General features: G+C 37.4%; 2 protein-coding genes across 2 annotated transcripts; both read right to left on the bottom strand.

Moving 5' to 3' along the window:
* Positions 1-13: 13 nt before the first annotated feature.
* Positions 14-5,204, bottom strand: LOC117406599 (5-hydroxytryptamine receptor 5A-like). Its single transcript, XM_034010747.3, has 2 exons — positions 4,500-5,204; positions 14-1,539 (listed from the first exon to the last, which is right to left on the bottom strand). The coding sequence occupies exons 1-2, from the start codon at positions 5,202-5,204 to the stop codon at positions 1,207-1,209; spliced, it is 1,038 nt and encodes a 345-aa protein (XP_033866638.3). The 3' UTR covers positions 14-1,206.
* A 1,212-nt stretch (positions 5,205-6,416) lies between these two features.
* On the bottom strand, positions 6,417-16,742 carry LOC117403387 (ATP-dependent RNA helicase DDX18-like). The gene is made up of 14 exons (XM_034005504.3): positions 16,577-16,742; positions 16,007-16,189; positions 15,054-15,227; positions 14,569-14,704; positions 14,245-14,345; positions 13,486-13,685; positions 13,185-13,299; positions 12,853-12,992; positions 11,788-11,949; positions 10,636-10,788; positions 10,178-10,291; positions 10,022-10,078; positions 7,842-8,019; positions 6,417-7,138 (listed from the first exon to the last, which is right to left on the bottom strand). The coding sequence occupies exons 1-14, from the start codon at positions 16,680-16,682 to the stop codon at positions 6,993-6,995; spliced, it is 1,965 nt and encodes a 654-aa protein (XP_033861395.1). The 5' UTR covers positions 16,683-16,742; the 3' UTR covers positions 6,417-6,992.
* Between the last annotated feature and the right edge of the window lie 3,721 nt (positions 16,743-20,463).

Genomic DNA, 20,463 nt, shown 5'->3' on the forward strand with positions numbered 1-20,463 from the left:
TCGCAATATCCCTGTCTCCCACTTCTACTTTCCATAGATTTTTATATCCCAAGACACACCCCTCAGTAACTCAGTAAATTGCACATAATGAATCTAAAATAAAATCTGAAAGGTTGTAGTATAATACTGATAATGTTTTTTATTATTATTATTCTAAGGTGTGTTCCTGAGTAGTAACTGTTGTATTTAAGTAACAAGAGCTCTACACAGATACTACACACTAAATATCTGTAATATGCTATCAAACAGAATCATTTCCAAATCTACTAAACGATGTTCTCTATTCAACAGCTTTATTTTAAATTATTCTATTACAAAGCATAATATATTTTAGACGCTAAAAACCTGTATATTCAATAACAGTTCTGTGTTGTTTTTTTTTAAAATCGGTCTCATAATCAAAACATCTAATAGAAAAAAGCAGGAACCATTTTGTTATTGCGTCTTGTTTTGATCTAAAACTCTGATACTTTTTGAACATATGCTGATCTTGCCGATGAATGTAACTTAGATCAAAGTTAAGCTAGAGTGCTATTCTCTCTTCTGTATATTTTGCTTAAAAGCTAGCTCTCACAAAGGACACTATTGTCCTGGCATTCATTTAGGACCCTACACTGCTGCATTGTCCACCTGAGCCCTCCTATTCTAAAACCACAAAGACTTGTTGCTGCAGCATTTGAGATCCAAATAGTACGACAGGAATAAAAGAGTATACTTTTGAGCTTTTCTGTGTACCATTATAAATTCATATGCTGAGTGCTTGGTGCAATGTTCAGCATGCTAATGAATGGCATAACATGAATACAAATGTTATTTTATGTTGAGTAGCGTCTATTAATTTTCATTATGTTCTTTGGAGCAAGGAGCCTATTTGTTTGGTATGTTTTTAATCATAACTACTGATGGAAAGAAAAAAAAAAACTATCTGCTCTTAAGCAAAATTGCTGTGATTAAACATTCTATGGACATTTATTGAGAGAGATTCTGTAAATATAAAGCAATGTGAGAAACTAATAGAGTTTAAAAGGCAACGTCTCCCAGTTTGTTATGCGGCTGAAGAAAACAAACTGGTCAGATTTCACAGTGCTTTCAGATTAGTCCAGGGGACAGACAGACAGCAGTTGCTAAACTGGCAGCCGCTTTTCAACAGTTTGCTGTTATGTTTTCAGTTTTACATACACAAAGATGAAAGGTACACCGACTGACTTATCTCTGTTTAGAAAACAGGTTTTTGAAGGCATTGTTGTAGTTCTTGTTAAAGGCGGTGTAAATGAGTGGATTGAAGAAAGAGTTGGAGTAGCCGAGCCACAGGAAGATGCTCTTCAACACCGCAGGGATGTTACAGGAGCAGAGAGGGCTGATGAGCTCCGTAATGAAGAAGGGGATCCAGCACAGTACAAACACCCCGATCAGGATGCCCACCATCACGGCAGCTTTCCTCTCTTTCTGTTCCCTCCACGTCTCTCCATCTGTCTGGAACGTGATGGTGGCGTGGCGCACGGTAAACACCATCTGTGGTTCCAGAGACGCTTCCTTCACCTAAAGATATAACAAAAAACAAAATAATATGAAATGAAGGAAGTGGATTTTCAGTTCACTAATCACCTTTCACCCATAATTAGTTTTTTTTAAATTACTCCCATTCCTATATATATATATATATATATATATATATATATATATATATATATATATATATATATATACACAGATGTGCTCAAATTTGTTGGTACCCCTCCACAAAAAACGAAGAATGCACAATTTTCTCTGAAATAACTTCAAACTGACAAAAGTAATTGGCATCCACCATTGTTTATTCCATATTTATTGCTTTTGATTTTTTATTCAACATAATATTGTAAATAATAAAACAAATGAAAATGGCATGGACAAAAATGATGGGACCGCTAACCTAATATTTTGTTGCACAACCTTTAGAGGCAATCACTGCAATCAAACGTTTTCTGTAACTCTCAATGAGACTTCTGCACCTGTTAACAGGTAGTTTGGCCCACTCATCCTGAGCAAACTGCTCCAGCTGTCTCAGGTTTGATGGGTGCCTTCTCCAGACTGCAAGTTTCAGCTCTTTCCATAGATGTTCGATAGGATTCAGATCAGGAGTCATAGAAGGCCACTTCAGAATAGTCCAATGTTTTGTTCTTATCCATTCTTGGGTGCTTTTAGCTGTGTGTTTTGGGTCATTATCCTGTTGGAGGACCCATGACCTGCGACTGAGACAGAGCTTTCTGACACTGGGCAGTACGTTTCGCTCCAGAATGCCTTGATAGTCTTGAGATTTCATTGTGCCCTGCACAGATTCAAGGCACCCTGTGCCAGGCGCAGCAAAGCAGCCCCAAAACATAACCGAGCCTCCTCCATGTTTCACTGTAGGTATGGTGTTCTTTTCTTTGAAAGCTTCATTTTTTCGTCTGTGAACATAGAGCTGATGTGACTTGCCAAAAAGCTCCAGTTTTGACTCATCTGTCCAAAGGACATTCTCCCAGAAGGATTGTGGCTTGTCAATATGCATTTTAGCAAATTCCAGTCTGGCTTTTTTATGTTTTTCTTTCAAAAGTGGAGTCCTCCTGGGTCTTCTTCCATGGAGCCCACTTTCGCTCAAAAAGCGACGGATGGTGCGTTCAGAAACTGACGTACCTTCACCTTGGAGTTCAGCTTGTATCTCTTTGGCAGTTATCCTTGGTTCTTTTTCTACCATTCGCACTATCCTTCTGTTCACTCTGGGGTCGATTTTCCTCTTGCGGCCGCGCCCAGGGAGGTTGGCTACAGTTCCATGGACCTTAAACTTCTTAATAATATTTGCAACTGTTGTCACAGGAACATCAAGCTGCTTGGAGATGGTCTTGTAGCCTTTACCTTTACCATGCTCGTCTATTATTTTCTTTCTGATCTCCTCAGACAACTCTCTCCTTTGCTTTCTCTGGTCCATGTTCAGTGTGGTGCACACAATGGTACCAAACAGCACAGTGACTACTTTTCTCCATTTTATTATTATTATTATTATTTATTTCTTAGCAGACGCCCTTATCCAGGGCGACTTACAATTGTTACAAGATATTTTTACATACAATTACCCATTTATACAGTTGGGTTTTTTACTGGAGCAATCTAGGTAAAGTACCTTGCTCAAGGGTACAACAGCAGTGTCCCCCACTGGGGATTGAACCCACAACCCTCCGGTCAAGAGTCCAGAGCCCTAACCACTACTCCACACTGCTGCACTTAAATAGGCTGAATGACTGATTACAAGATTGGAGACATGTGTGATACTAATTAAGGAAACTAATTAGTTTGAAATATCACTATAATCCAATTCTTTATTATCTTTTCTAAGGGGTACCAACAAATGTGTCCAGGCCATTTTAGAATATCTTTGTAGAATAAGCAATAATTCATCTCTTTTCACAGCTTCTTTGCTTTATTCTATGACATACCAAAGGCATGCAAGTATACATGATAAAATAGCTTTTAATTTCATCACTTTTCAGGAGGGATGAAGCATTATTTCAATGAGCTGTAAGGGTACCAACAAATTTGAGCACGTCTGTATATAGATATATATATATATGTGTGTGTGAGATACATTTACTGTCTGTAATACTTATGTTTTTTTAAGCTACTGTTGCAAAGTGAATGTAGGATTTCATAGCCTGAATGTATTTAAAAGATGCTTGCGGTTCCCATTACCCTTGAGCATAAGGAAAGCCAGCAGCTTTACCTTCAGCTACCAAATTAACCAAAACTGTTTCCCTACCTTTCATATGAAGGGATGGGGTGTATTTTTTTTATTTTTTTTATTATTATTGCTGAAGATACTGGTCAGACTTCGTCTGCTTTAGGTTTTACTGTATAATCTTTAATTTAGTGATGGTAGTGTGAATAATTAGTGACAAAAACACAACAGTGGCGAGGGGGGTTGGGTATCCTGTGTAATATTCATATACACTTACTTTCTACTTTCTGCTATTAAAAATGATTAAGTAAAATATATATATATTTTTTTTTTTTATGAGAATATTATATCATTACAAAAAAATGTTGTACTCTACTTTAAAATATAAAAACAAAAACGAATGGCACATTTGTATCATGACAAATGCTTCCATTTCGTTTTACTATTTAGATGCGAACATGTCAAAGTCTATTTAGAGGGCTCATTTTCAAAGACAACTAGGAGGAGCAAGGGAAAGCTGGAATGAAAATAAAATCAACAATTTGTTTGCAAGAACAGTACAAACTACCCACACGTCTTATTTTATTCCATAACCAATTGAGCATGCTCTTACCAAGTACTAAGTAGTTGCAGATGTTTCTTATACACGACATGGCAAGCCTATTTGATAAGGAACGGGTTCATATGCAGACTGACACGCACGTGTAATTTCCCAAAATTGTCAAATGTAAGTTTTCAAAAGACAACATCGAAAAGAAACTAAGCATGTGTTAGAAAAAAAAAAATACAAATGATTGAGTAATCTTACCTGTACTACCCCTGGCACTGGCATAACAGCGTTCCTTCTGCGACTTCCAATGCTGAATTTGGCAGCTTTATAAATTTTCCAGTAAACAAAAAGAACTACAGACAGGGGCAGGTAAAATGCACCAAAAGTTGAGAAGATTGTGTAAGACAGCTCCTGGCTAACCTGACAATTCTCGTCGTCTGCCGTGTAAGCTTCTCCCCATCCAAAAAGTGGGGACAAGGAAATCACCGCTGACAGAACCCAGGTCAATGCGATCATGATGCTGGATATGTGTTTCCTTGTTTTCGGTGTGTACTCCAGATGTCTGGTGATAGACCAGTACCTGTCGACAGCTATGGCAGTCACATTCCAGATGCTTGCTGTGCAACAGAGAACATCAAAGGAGATCCACACATCACAAAGCAGTCTCCCCAGTCGCCATCTTCGACCAGAAAGCTCGTTGACAAGACTGAGGGGCATCACAAGCGCTGCCACCATCACATCAGACACAGCCATAGAAGCCACCAGATTGTGAGGAACTCTGTGGAACGTCTTCACCCGGAAGATCGTTAGCAGCACCAAAAGGTTCCACAAGAACGTAGCGATGATCAAGATGACCAGGAAAGTCAGCATGAGAATGCTGAAGATGGTGAACGTCCGTCTTTCAAGCATTTCCTCTTCAGAGCTCCCGTTTACCCCCAGAGAAACGTTAATGTCAAAGCCCATTATGACAAACTCACTATCTGCCACTTAAGCATGAAAGCTCCTTTTTGGTGGATAAACTCGATTAGTTTGCCATGTCTTTAAAACTTCTTCCAGTGTAAGTGCAAGAAAGTCGATACATTTACATCTTAACTTATTTAATGAAGTTGTAAATAGTATTCATTGCTTCTCTATTAAATCTTCAACACACTTACTGAAGCCCCTGTCAGCTTTCTCACCTTCATCTGCGTCTGTTCTGGATCACATCTGTACCCATATTGGTCTGACAGCATGCATCTTCTCTTTAATTTACATTTCAAAGCCGTCCAGTTTGAAAAGGATACGCTATACTGAGTAGGGGAAAGCTATCACCCATACATAATGGAAATCCTATTAAAGCGGGCAAGAGTTGCGAGATAATAGCTCCTTTTTTTCGCAATATCCATGAACGCCTATGAGCTGTCGTGGCTCTGACACGTTTTGAGCAGAAAGCAAATTATTTATTTCACAGCTGGAGTCAGCTAATTGTGTCCAGTGGCAGATCAAAAATGAGCTATAAATACGTGCACCGTTTAAAACGTAAGTAAAGTGTTTGCATATCAATTTGGGAGCTTTTAGAATTCTATTTTTCATTGTTTTGGATATACGCCAGGTGAGGACAACAATTTATACAATATGGACTCAAGGAAGAGCAGGTTAGTTCCCTATGGTGCAAATTATTGTGCCGAGAGGATTGTCAACATCCACCAGATGTAATTACCTACGTTTACAATTTGTGGTTATGGACTACTGGCTTTCTAATTCTTCTTTAAGCTGTTTTTGCCTTGAATGACACAGCAAATAACAATGACCAAACCACGTGCAATATGGCAGCCCTCTTACTAGCAAGGATATGGTTAAAGAACGTCAAGAATACCTGTTTAAATCTGCCAGAATCCAATGACCTAGGGCTGAAACTACATGAGTAATTCCCTATGCTTTTCACCATCTTGCCTAGCATTTCAAACTAGAAATGGGTGTTTTTGTGAATAACAAAGTATCCCAGGAGGCATAAGGGGAATGACAAGTTAATTTTTACTGGACACCACCACCTGTAAGGGAACTTTAAGAAAATCATACAACACAGATGTTCTCGAAAAGGCCTGGTTAAAACAATGACAGGAGAATCAGAAGAGAGACGTGTGCCAACTGAAGACAGCATCTCAGTGTGTAGTTTACACCATTCATTCAGCCAAACGTTAAATTTGTGATTGAAGTGTAACTCACTGGACGACAAAGATACTGTAAGTTGATCGACACAAAACAGCCTTGTACCAAGTGTTATCGTACGACACCGTCATCTGAACTTGAGCTAAAGAATTGCTGAATACAGCTGTGCAACAAATACAAAGCCAATTTCTCAAAGTATCTGGTCTGTACAGAAAACAAAGTTACAGAATGCCAGTATGGCAGATATGTACACAATATTTTTCAAAACACTGTAGATATGAGTGCATCTCAAATGGTTGAAGTACCAGTTGAAATAAGTGCTGAGACAATGATACAAATTCATTTTTTTGCCAAGATTGTATGTTTAATCAAATACACATATATGAGGAACAAAAAAAAAAAAAAAAAAAAAGTTATCAGCAGTTACCCATCACAAATGTATACATTAAGACAATGGGAATGATCCTGTTATTTATAAGTTGCTGATATTATATCCAAGAGGTGTTTCTAATATGATAAAGGGTACAAAAAAATCAATAGCAAGGTAAGCTTCATTCTGAAAAGTGTAGCATTAAGTGTTTGCTTAAAATTTCCAGTTTCATATCAACGAGAAAACTGCCTCTTGTCTGATCTGTTCTTGTTCACGTGTTTGAAGATCTTGGATTTGTGCACGTTCTTGGATTTCTGGTAACCGAATCCACCACCACCTCCCCTTTTCTGCATTTTCTTCCCCTGGCTGCTGTTTACATCTGAAAACAATTGGTTAAGGAAGACTGCAAAATGTAAAACTACAAAAAAAACCTTAACACAGAGCACAGACAAAACACAGAAACCTCTGATGAAATCAAAATTGTTAGTGGGTTAAAAACATGACCCAATTAGGATTCTGCTTTTTGTACCTACTGCGATCAGTAATTTGAACAACTCGCATCTAAAATCTGCATCTGTTCCAAAAAGAGAGTCTACCCAAAGTTATGTTTCATTAAACCTTAAATCGTGCCTTCATGACTATCCCTGATGCTGCACATAGTTCAAAACTGTAGTTTTACTGCATATATGCATATATATATATATATATATATATATATATATATATATATATATATATATATACATACACACACACACACACACACACCTATAATATATATATATATATATATATATATTATACACACACACACAAATGTACTATTTTGTGAATAAGCAAAATGCTCAACTTAAACTGTATGGCACCTTTTGTAATTTAGGGGGATAACAGACATAAGGCCAACTCTTACACCTGGGATATTTTTCTACGTTAAATAAATGTGTTAAACATAATGGCTTTTATTACCTTTTGCAAATGAACAAATATCTAAATATTAAATTCCATGTTAGTCCCAGCACTAAATAAAATAACAAATCTGAACACACATGTATGTACAATTATTGTCACAGTGAAAAGGATACTGAGATCCACATATGGAGGTACTTTGAACCCAAAGGAAATGGCAACTTTAGGCAGGTCCAGTGTGCCGACGCTGTAGATCTGTTTGAGTGAATGTGAATCATACGCTCGGATGTAGGCTTTATAAGCTTCCTGAGCAGATTTATGCAGGTAGTAGTTCTTCTCAATCAGTTTCTCAAGCTAAAAGAAAAAAAAAATGATTCACATTGTTAATCACAATACAAACTATTAAGCCTCCATAAAACTCAACCACTGTTCCACCTAATATTGCTTAATCTTTCACCTGCAATACCCATGTTGGATACAACATTTAGGGGATCCAAGGACCTATTTTTTGCAAACAACCTTACTTTCACTACTTCTTTTCAGAACTGATCGATCGCTATTGATTACTGTCTCTGTTGTACCCTGGCGTATGCGGTAGTAACTCAGTGCTTGGTCATGCTGTGTTTGACCAATTGCTTCTGACATTTAAGGAGATGTGGGGGAGGGTTTAGTCTCTCAAAACATGTGAATGGTGGATTGATCATGTCACTCAAAACGGTGAATGATTGATGCCTAAACTGGCCTATAGGGTTTTTCCGTGTTGTTCAGTCTGGAATCTAGTTAGTCAAATAAACAAAGTTCGTATCGTGGTTTGATATTTCGGATCGTGGTTTGATTTGAACAAATGCTGGTGGCTACAACATTTAGCAGACTCACAGAAGGTGTTTGTCAAATTTCAAAAGGCTGCAAGTGAGTAATCGCTTACAAAATTTTAGGGCATGTGTAGGGGGATTTAGTCTTTCTAAATTATATTTTGAATTTAGTTTTTGTATACATTTAAAAATATGTATAGTTTACATATTGACCCGACTGTTCGGTTTTAAATGTTTTTTATTTATTAATACAAATGTTGACGCAGCCATGACAAACATACTAACTCCTATTTTTGTTTCTCCATAGATAGTTAACATATTAGCAATGCAAGACACGTGCAATTTGTCTAATTACCATGTTAAGAAATTACTTTTTTAGGGCTTTAAAGTGGCACAGAAATTGTAATTTTTCATTCCCCCCCCCCCCCCCCCCCCCACCCATTTAATTTGCAATATTTCTGTCGGTTGAGTAGGTATGCCCAAGTAAATTATATCATTAAAAGTTCAGAGTGTGCTGAAAAAAAACAATATATAGGTTTCCTTTGTTTCCTTTAGAGACCTGTGAGAAATTTGACTTTTAAAACAATTCAATCCCAAATTCAAGAAAAACCTCTAGCACTGGGGGTGGAAAAACCCCTAGCAGCAAAAGGGTTAAACAATCAATGTTATTTAGGATTTGACTTTTTTTTTTGAGCATCAGAATAATAATTTTCCTCGCAATTCATCGGCAGCAGCAGCGTGGAGTAGTGGTCAGGGCTCTGGACTCTGGACTCTTGACCGGAGGGTTGTGGGTTCAATCCCAGGTGAGGGACACTGCTGCTGTACCCTTGAGCAAGGTATTTTACCTAGATTGCTCCAGTAAAACCCCAACTGTATAAACGGGTAATTGTATGTAAAAATAATGTGATATCTTGTAACAATTGTAAGTCGCCCTGGATAAGGGCATCTGCTAAGAAATAAATAATGTAGGTCTGTTCTGCACACAACTCGCTATCCTATTGTTGTCTTCAGATACTAAAAACACCGCTATTTTGAGAGGTATTTACTGCATTTTGGTCGCATGCTACACAGCACTGGGAAAATAAGTGTCTTCGTGTTGTTGTGTCATTAGTAAGTGCGCCTAACCAAACATTAAATTCTGTGCTGGAAGAAATTCAAGCTTGAATATCGGTGTACACTATCAGCTAAAATAACAAAAACTGCAAATTAGAAAACAAGGTGTCCTACTTGCCCTACTGTAGCATTAAACAAGCCTCATATACTTATCACAACTGTGTGACAGGTGAGAACTAAACTTACTCAAGGGATTGCTAATCCCGTGCTATGTAACCACACCACCATTTTAAAAGCAAAACTGCATCATCACTAATGTTGCCTACACCTAATATTTATTTCAATATTTAAAATAAGGCCAGCCAATAGCACACTTACAATATAGTGGTGCTGGAAATAGGATTCTACCAATCCATATGAGAGCTTAGAAAAATAACAAAACAAACCTCCAATAATTAAATGGAAAAAAAATAAAGTATACAAAGGTTAACCTGTGATTGGATGTCAGAAATCTTGCTCCAGGAAAATTCAAATTCGCTTAGCGGTACCTGCAAAAAACATTAAAAACATCACCACATCAACAACACACAGAAACGGTTCAAACATAGTTACAGTATCAATATAGATTTGAAGAGCTTCATGATTACCTTAGCCTGCTTGAGGTACCGCAGGAAACCCAGTTCTTCGGGTCGAAGAATCAAAAGGGCATGTCCTTTGCCATTAATACCTCTGGCTGTCCTACCGACACGATGAATGTATTCCTGTAAACAAAATCATAACTTTACATACCGAGGTGAGCAGTTTATTACAAAGCTAAATGAAATAGGGATCATCTCAGCCCTAGCCTTTTTTTAATGGGTTATTACAATCTACAGTAGAAATAGCATGAATGAACATTGCCTTAATCTACATAATGCTTACACTTTAGGCAACCACTCCACTGAGCAGGATGAGCGTCACTATGATGCAGTTAGCAATGTTATGTAAATTAAATGGTTATTACACAAGAAAAACACATTCATGATACACCTAACTACCCCCACGTACTAATGATGCTTAGGCAGGCTGTTTGTCATGTTGTATCACTGCCAATTCCATTCCATACCTTAGGATCATCAGTAGGGTCATACTGAACTATCCAGTCCACTTCAGGAATATCAAGGCCTCTGGCAGCTACATCCGTACATAGCAATATTCCAGAATCAGCGTTGCAGAACTGGAAAAACGTGGTGGTTCGCTTAGTTTGCTTCTGCTTTCCCTGAAAAACAGACAAGAATACATTTGAATATCTACTGTACTTTCTTAAAAAAAACATACCAAGTATGCTCTAATCTTTTCGCTTTAAAATTCCTAACAGTACATTTACAAATTTGGGTGTACACACATTCCTTTCAGTTTGACAATTATCCTTCCAATGCCAGTCTAGGCTTTAAACACGTAGCACACAACACCAAATACAATTAGTATATTCCAAGCAATGCTGCTTCACGCTCATTCCATAAAGATTGTCAAGTCATTGATATCACACCAATGCCTAAGCCCAATATTTCCATGGTGATGGGTGTATCCCAGTACATCAAAGTATTGGTTTTCCAGGTGTCTAGTATATATGACCATAACAAAACATGACATTCACTGAATGACCAGCCACAGTGTCCAGTAGAAATGCAACTTAACTATATCTTGTGAAAGGCAGATTTTATCATGATGCAAGTTACACTTAAGCAATAATTTGTTTATTTTAGAATTTGGAAAATTACTTCCGAGTTCACTTTACTTAAAAACAAATCACTGTTATACATCAATATTTTATAAAAAACATCTCCAAAAAAAAAAAAAAAAAAAAAAAAAAGTGTTAAAGCAAAATAGTTATTTCCCCCCTTGGATACCTGAGTAAATGTAGACATTTTTGCTTTGTTCTCTACTCAAATAAAAAGCTGTAGTGTATCTTGACATAGCCCACAGCAACAGAGTGATCTGACTGGCTGTAAAGGTTGTGATGGTGTACAATACAGAATAGAAACTATACTAAAATATTTTATTATGTAATCAAAGTAGAAAAGTAACACAGAATAAACACCATTATTCAAGGTTCTTATCATCCATCTTTTATATGAATAAGGATTTAGTAGTGCCGGGTTAATTACATTCCCATAGTTGGATATTCTTTCCAGTTCCATCATGCACCAAGCGAGATTTGTCCGAATGATAGCAAGAAATAACCCCAAACCGTTTAAGTGAAAACACGTTTACTCACATGAATTGCCATTACTGGCAGGTCAATGTAATTCAGCAGCTCATAATGAAATTTCACAGACATGCAGGAGGAAAAAAACACCATGAGCTTCTTCTTGCGATTCTTCTTCAGGAAGGTAAAAAGCAGCATTAATCTTTTTTCTGATGGACACACTACATAGCCCTGAAACAGATATCCAAAAGGAAGAGAGTGTCAATAAGGCCTTTTTAAACTATATTTTCTATCAATTGTTTGCTCACAATTTACCCCTTAACAGAAAATGTACTGCATGTATAAAACTGGCAGCCAATCCATGCATGCCTGGTTTCAATTCCAATGCTATAGGAAAGCTGTAGACAAGCATCACATTATTACTTTCCATGAACGACATGGAACTGACAAATTTTTCATTTTCCAGCCAAAACACAAGAAAACGACCACATTACTACATTCTGGCATTTGCCATTTTTCTCTTTTATTATTATAATTTTTTTTTTAATTTAGAGTGAGCAATTATTTTTTATCCCCCCCGCCCCAATTTAGAATGTACAATTATGCTTTTTCTCCTCTCTGCAGTGAGTCCCCACAAAGCACAGATGTTCTGAGGGCGTGCGAGTGTCCTCCGATCTCGCAAGCCTAAAGCCAGAATTGCTTTTACGCTGAGCAATCCAGAGAAGAGGTGGGCGGGCTACTGATCTCAGAGAACAGACATTAGCCCTGCTTTTTATCTATTGTGAATGTGCTTGGTGTCTGGCCAGTGAGGTTCGCTGTTGTGCGATCAGGAGAAAGAGTCCCTGCTGGTTGTCCCACCTCGGGAGCATCAGAGCCAATGTAATGCCCCTTCGGAGTCCCCAGCAAAGTTCGGCCTTTTTCCATAGCCCGGACGTGAACCGGCGCCGTCCAAGCTGTGGGACTCATCCTGCACTCCCAGCGGCAGCGCTTTAACTGGATGAGCCACTCGGGCGGACCCCCTCCAGCCCCCATTTTTAAACGTTAATATAAATAATTTTCTCCTGCAAAAAATATATAAATAAAAAACCACACACAATTGCTCAGATTTTATGATGGTTATCCCAAAGCCCTCACCTGCTCCAGCCCATCAACGGTTGCTGTATCTTTGTTGTCATCAACTCCGACATACAAAGGCTCTTTCTTCAGGGAGATCCGGGCTAGATCTTCCACTTTGCGAGTTTGTGTGGCAGAAAAAAGCATAGTTTGTCTCCGTTCTAAAATGAAAATCAGTTATAAATTAACTGTTAAAAGATGATTACTTGGAAACACTTGACAATTGGACATAACTTCCATACAAAAAATGGCAAATGCAACACAGTACTCAAATGTTTTCATTTTAAAAGTTGCAGCTGTGCCACAATTAGTTAAACACTTTATGTAGCAACACAAGAGCTTGATATACTTACTTGGCAAAAGTTTAATAATCTGCTTCAGTTCTTCTTCAAATCCAACATCTAGAATACGATCTGCTTCATCGATGATCAGGCACTGCAGGTTCTTGAACATAAAACCTGGTGTGTTCTAGAGGGGAAAACATTTTCACTTTACAAAATCAATGCAAACCAATGAAGTGTTACTTTGAAGTCAAGTTACATTTACAAGGTGCTGGGGCAGTGTAAATATATATGCTAGAGGTGAAGAGTTGTTTTAAATCCTGTTAGCAAGTACACATGGTCATGCCCCGACACACATTCCGAGGTATCGTACCTGCATATGGTCCAGCAGCCTGCCTGGAGTTGCTACGAGAATATTGGTTCCATTTGCAAGTTTCTGTGCTTCAGCTGATCTGTTGCTGCCTCCCATAATCAAGCCATAGGTGTAAACGTGGTGTGTCATCAATTCCTTCAATACCCCATAGGTCTGCATTGCCAACTCACGAGTCGGTGAAAGGATGAGGACCCCAGTGCCTGTACAATAAAGAAATACAATGACAGATAGATAGATATTACATAAACACACGCATATATATAGATGACTGTGGGATATCTTACAAATACATTAATGTATTAAGTCAGGTTTCAGACTCTCTTATCTAAGGTAACATTAAGTAGTCAAATCTAATAACAGATAATACATCTTAACTGTATGACAGGTGATGGCGAGATAGCATGCAGGTTTTACCATGTGCCAAGTTGGACACATTTTAACTTATTTATCCAGTAAAACCCAGAATGAAAGAAATTGCTCTGCAATGGGAGTTTTATTTCCATCCCTAGGGGATATGGGGAGACAGCCACTTCAATAATGTATTTCCTCAACAAAATGGAAAATACTTCTAATTAAAAAGGGAGCAAATCAAGTTTCTTCTCTAACACAATTTATAGCATAAATCGAGAGTTTGACTATCATATACCAGCGTTTAATTTCAGCACTGGCAATAAATAACTTAATCTCAAAATTTAAAGCAGACTCATGACAGGACCTTAAACCATCTGTCAAATAAGTACCTGTAAAGAAATATCTTACCATTTCTAGGCATAAACTTCAATTTATAGATCAATTCAATGGCAGGTATAAGAAATGCCAAAGTTTTTCCGCTTCCCGTTCTAGCAGCTGCCAAAACATCTCTGCATTAAAACAGAAAAACAATTATACACATTGTCTTGCCAAGATTTTAGCATGGACACGATGGTCAATGCAGCCATTGCTTTGAGGGAGAGATGTTTGCATGACCACCCAACATCATACCCCTGGTGAACAAAAAACCATAACTAAACCTACATAGGTCTAATAGATCATATGACACATACCAATAAATTATTGGTAAATAAAGCATTTTTCAGAACTCACCTGCCTTCCAACAGTGGTCTAATACTTTTGTGCTGTATTTCAGTCATATGTTCAAAACCCATATCTTTAACTCCCTTCAGTGTGTGTTCACTGACAACGCTACTGAGGGAGACAAATGATGTGTCTTCAAAAGCACCTGAAGGGGGAACAAAATAAAACTACGTTAAAAGACAGTATTAGAAAAATATATAGTAACTGATGTGGGGTCACAAATATCAAAGTTCATAGAACAGGGATACCAAACCTACAATTGCAGTAATGCATTACTTAATGTGGAAAGGCTTCGAGTTATAGCTATGTTATTTTCAGTCGGACGGTCGGTCCCCCCAATAAAACAAAGATTATTTCAAATCTAACAGTGCATGCAATGATTAATCAGTTATGAACTGTATCAACATAATTGAAGTAGCTTTTATCCAACAATCTCATGCCTATTTTACATTTTTCAAACCTCAATATGAAATATGTAAATGCTGCACATGTACCCGTTAGCCCTAATGGTAGCTGCGGCTGATCCTCCTCTTCATCTTCTGATTTCTCTTCCTTGTCAGAGTTCCCTTCTGCTCCTGTCTGAGGTTCTGCTTCTACTGAATCTTCATGCGCATCTCCCGTGTTCATTGCCGCCTCCTCCTCCTCCTCCTTTTTAGCCTTTTTTGTTTCTGGAATGAAATACACAAGTGTGTTCAAGGGGTGTTTAAAATTAATCTCAATCAAACATGATGCCATACTGGTCAACATGCACTATGGTTTTAACAAACAGGATATATTTGGGGCAGAAAGTTGGCAAAACAGGCTTGCCATGTGAGCACAAAAAGCAATTCAATGTTCAAATATGCCACTGGTTGATTGACATGGCAATTGCATGGCTTTGCTGAACACCAATGTTTAGAGCGAAAAGATGGTCACCAAAAAACTACAGCCTTGTTAAATTCAACCTGAACATTATAAGCACTGCGTCATTCCATGTCAAACCAGCAGAATGGCTCCTGGGTCCCCATACAAAATCATGATTTGGAAATAAAGCCATCATACTATAACCATAATTGTGGAAAACTTGAAAAATATGTTAGGATTCACTGTTTTGGCATTGAATGAACTACAGTAAATATTTAAGGAGAGTCGGTGCATATTTAATACTATATTTTTTACATAGCACCTTTCATAGTGGACCACCATCACAAAGTGCTTTACAGAGATAGGCTGTGAACTGTGCATTATATGCAGAGTAACTTACAATAGGACACTGATTTAACATCTCATCCGCAGGATGGAGCACAAGGAGGTTAAGTGACTTGCTCAGGGTTACACAGCGAGTCAGTCAGTGAGGTGTGATTTGAACCGGTGACCACCTGGTTACAAGCCTGGAATTTAACCACTGGACCACACGGCATTTATATTTACTATAATAATATATAATACAAATATCAAAACAGCTTACCAGCTTCATCCAAACCATTATTACATTTTCTTTTATTTTTTACTTTCTGCGTTTGGGGATCTGCAGATACACTAGGCTTGTTTTTGTTCAACTTTTTATGCTTCTTTACAGCCACTGTCTCCCGAGTCGACTCCACTGCAACGTCGCTCACTTCAGGGGTTGTCTCTGCCAAAATATTGCTTTCTGTAAAAAAATATGTTAGTACGACTGTGATTTAACTCAATATTAAGTTAAATTACTGGTAATGGCTCAGTTATGGTGTTTGAAACTGGTACCTTACACAACTCCCGGACTACACTGACCTTACTATTATCAACAAGATCTACTGTCTGTAGTTATTTGGACTACAATACTACAAATACTCGTCAACATTAACTAAAATGTCGTAGTAACACAAGTTTACCATAGCAATTATTTACAACCTTTACTTATTAAAAAAAAAAAAGTATGTTTAAATGGTTCACTATTTTTATATACAAAAACACACACCTGAGTCGGACAGAAAACACATGTCTGTTCTGCGTGACAAAATACTAACAACTAGAAATTAAAACAGTTATTGATCGTTACCATCATCATTCTCTTGCTTTTGTTTGACCTGAAGATTTCGTTTCTTGATTTTGTCGTTCCTTTTCTGGATTTTCTTCCGCAGAAGTCTCATCTGCAAATCAGACATCTTGGCAGATTTCACACACGTGTCGCCCTCACGTCAGGACTTAAAGGCCCCAAAAAGGTGTCCTCTCAAACTGCCGGATTATTCAGGACCCCCATCGGAGTAATTCCGAATAGTAACAAAACGTCTGTCTCTCGCAATGCCCGTATCACTAACTTAGTAATATCATGACAAATGAGATTCATTAATGCATTTCCCTTTCTTTATTACCAGTTGCCAGTGCTACAGAGCGCACTCGCAGGATTTCTGCGCATACTTCATGCAGCTTTTATAACACTATAATACTTCACAAATGCGTATTTCTGGCGGACTGAGTCAGAATCGTGGCTTTGAAACTGGCTACGAAGCTGCACGCAAAATTGAGTATAACTTGTGCGTTCAGTGTGCAGACAGGGAGAGAAAGGTAGCGCAACGTTAAATAACTCACGCATTCAAACAACCAGGAGCGCAAAGAACCCGGACCCAGTAAACTACCTTAAATTACATTAAACAGTGTTACTCTGTATTAGTGGACGTTTGTTATTCTGAATTTGATAATCGTCAATGGATGCTAGGGTTACTACTGTTCATTGCCGTTTAGGTATGAGCTACTCTCTCAAAGCTCCACTGCAGTTTTTTTTTTTTTTTTTTTTTTGTAATTTACTCATTCGCAGGATATGATTTCCGAGCATCTATATTTAAATAAAGTTACGAACATGCCTAGGATTTGAAACAGTAACAAGCTGTACACATGAGACCTATAAAAGTGCATGGCAAGGGATTATCTCATAAACTACAACAAAGAAAGGGTATACTTTTTTATTTGTCATCTGCAAGACTAGTCTTAAGGTTTCTGACTGCATCAGTATTCAGTCTTTTAAATGAAAACAGTCATTCATCTCAGCAGCAATGCAGACTGGCAAGCGGTGCTTTAATGAGGGTAAGCTAATGTTAACACTTCAGTTGGTAAATCTATTTCTGCTGTTTCATCACACAGCAGGATTAGGTTAATGGACTGAAAAGTGCACATATGCTGCAATGCAATTTGAGGAATGACCCTAGTTTGTAAAAGTCCTTTCTGAAGTACATTTATGTCTTAATTCAGCACTATTGAGTGTTTAATAGTCATGGATGCTAGTACTTTAAAGTACTGTATCAATGTGAAAGAATACTTGGCTTTCTGATATGTATTTTTATTCAAAAGCCCACTTCTTATTATCATTGATGTGTCACACATGTATCGTTTAGCTCAGTGGCTCAAGCATGAAATTGCCTTACCACCTTGATTTATTAAAGACTCCATACAAAGTGAAATTGAGAAACCCTCTAAATTCTTTATATGTAACAATTATGTTTATTTCTAAATATCATTCAATTAAAATGTATTATTAAAAAAACACAGTACTTCAAAAGCTGTGCAAATTAACTTTAACTTCCCTTTAGTCAATGCATTTTTCATGTACCTGTTGTCTTGCGGAAAAGTAATGCCTTATGCCTTTCATTTGAAACTGAATCAAGTATTTTAGCCACTGAAATATATTGCTTCACATTCTCAAGTTGGCAGGGTGGCCTAGCGGTGGATTAATTTGAACTCAGTACACTGATATTATTATTTGTTTATTTAGCAGACGCTTTTATCCAAGGCGATTTACAGAGACTAGGATGTGTGAACTATGCATCAGCTGCAGAGTCACTTACAACCACGTCTCACCCGAAAGACGGAGCACAAGGAGGTTAAGTGACTTGCTCAGGGTTACACAGTGAGTCAGTGGTTGAGCTGGGATTTGAACCAGGAGCCTCCAGGTTACAAACCCTTTTGTTTAACCACTGGACCACACAGCCTCCTGATAGTGTAAGGATTGTTTCCCACATTGTCAAACAGGTAACACAGCAATAACGATCCATGATGTGGTACGGAACGGAAAAGCCAGAGCATTTGTTGAAAGGTTTTTTTTTTTTTTTTTTTTTTATTAAATTGCTCTCCCTGCAGTGATTTAGAGGACAGATCTCAAACCCCAGTCCACCAGAAAAGAGCTTTGAAACAGACTTAAGAGTCTTCATTCAAACAGAGGTGCCCATTTTAGTTTTTAATCATAATCTAGTTTACATTATGTAATAACATTTTTTGAAAACCAAGGTCAGTTCAATTGTATTATGTATCCTAGACTTGTTTCATATTATAGCTGGACTTACACACATTTGCAGGGTTTATTCTATGATAAAACTGACATCTCAGGACTAAAGACAATCTAGTCTTAAACAATGGGAATCTTTCAAGGACACAATGGGAGCTCTACAGGACCTCTCTAATTGGACTGGGTATTGCATTTACCTTGTTGCACAGAATGAATAAATGAAATGTGGATCAAACAATGTCCACAGTTACCTACTGACAAAGACACACAAAAACTGATATTGAGTAAATAAAATTCAGCACACTGTAACTTCTGATGCTTTGTCATACCAGTTTTTCATTTATCATAAAACGATTTAGTTGAAAGCTGACACATTGTGCATAGTTGTTAAACTGTATACTGTATAGCTTTACACTGAGCTAAATAACAGCAGCATATATTTACTAAAATCTGAAAACAGTTAATAAACAATAATGCATTTAATATAAAATATAATAAAGGAACTTTAATATAAACTATATACAATGTGTAGTTGTACAACTCAACCACCAGAGGGAAGCAACATTCTATATTATTATTATTTGTTTATTTAGCAGACGCCTTTATCCAAGGCGACATACAGAAACTAGGTTGTGTGAATTATGCTTCAGCTGCAGAGTCACTTACAATTACGTCTCACCTGAAAGACGGAGCACAAGGAGGTTAAGTGACTTGCTCAGGGTCACACAATGAGTTACTGGCTGAGGTGGGATTTGAACCGGGGACCTTGTGGTTACAAGCCCTTTTCTTTAACCACTGGACCACACAGCCTCCTATAACTGTTTTCAGCTCATACATAATAAAATATATAATTTGTAAGACTGTAACCTTTTTACAAACAAGCGTTAGCTCAACTTTTTGTGGTTTATTGATATTGCTCTACACTAAATTACTCCTTAAGAAAGCAAACACAAATACATAGCATTCAGTTATGCTGCAGCAGTACTTTATTTGTATCTTGGACCAGATCACATGTTCCGCTTTTGTTTCAATTGTTTATAAAACATGCAGGAAATCCTTTAAACCCTGCCTGAGTCAAAAATAGTTTCTCTTAAAGTTTCCCTTTTATATCTTTCACTTTCAAGATTCACAATACTGCCTTCTGAGAAAGAGAACCTCTTATCCCTTAAAAGGTTTTCCGTATTAAAAGCATGTCAATGTGTAATAAAGCATAGGTAAGCATTGAAAAGCCAGTCGTATGGTAAAACATAAAACAAAGATTATCAAAATACATTGAATGATGCCACGTATGGAAGAGGCAGAACCACTATATTTAAAAATCTGTTTTAAGTTTGTAATACTTGTGGTGCACATTATTAGGGGAGAGACTGTAGATAGACCTTTCTACTCATGTTTGAGCTTCATTAGTTGACGTTAATAATACATATTGTAGTACCATTATGAACCATGTTCAAGTTGTTGACTGCAAGTCCTTTAGTTATAGATCACTGTTGTATTGTAATGTTATAAAACATCTTTGAATTGATTTATATCATTTGAAGCCTTTCACACCTAGTTTTGATATATTTCTTGGCTTTTGGTTTCAAAGCTTTTATTTCAAAGTGGTTGTAGCTTTTAAAGCTTTTAAGGTGGTCATAGTTAATGCAATAATTTCATGAATTCACAATACA

This window comes from Acipenser ruthenus, chromosome 10 (assembly GCF_902713425.1).
Source record: "Acipenser ruthenus chromosome 10, fAciRut3.2 maternal haplotype, whole genome shotgun sequence".
Taxonomy (NCBI): Eukaryota; Metazoa; Chordata; class Actinopteri; order Acipenseriformes; family Acipenseridae; genus Acipenser; species Acipenser ruthenus.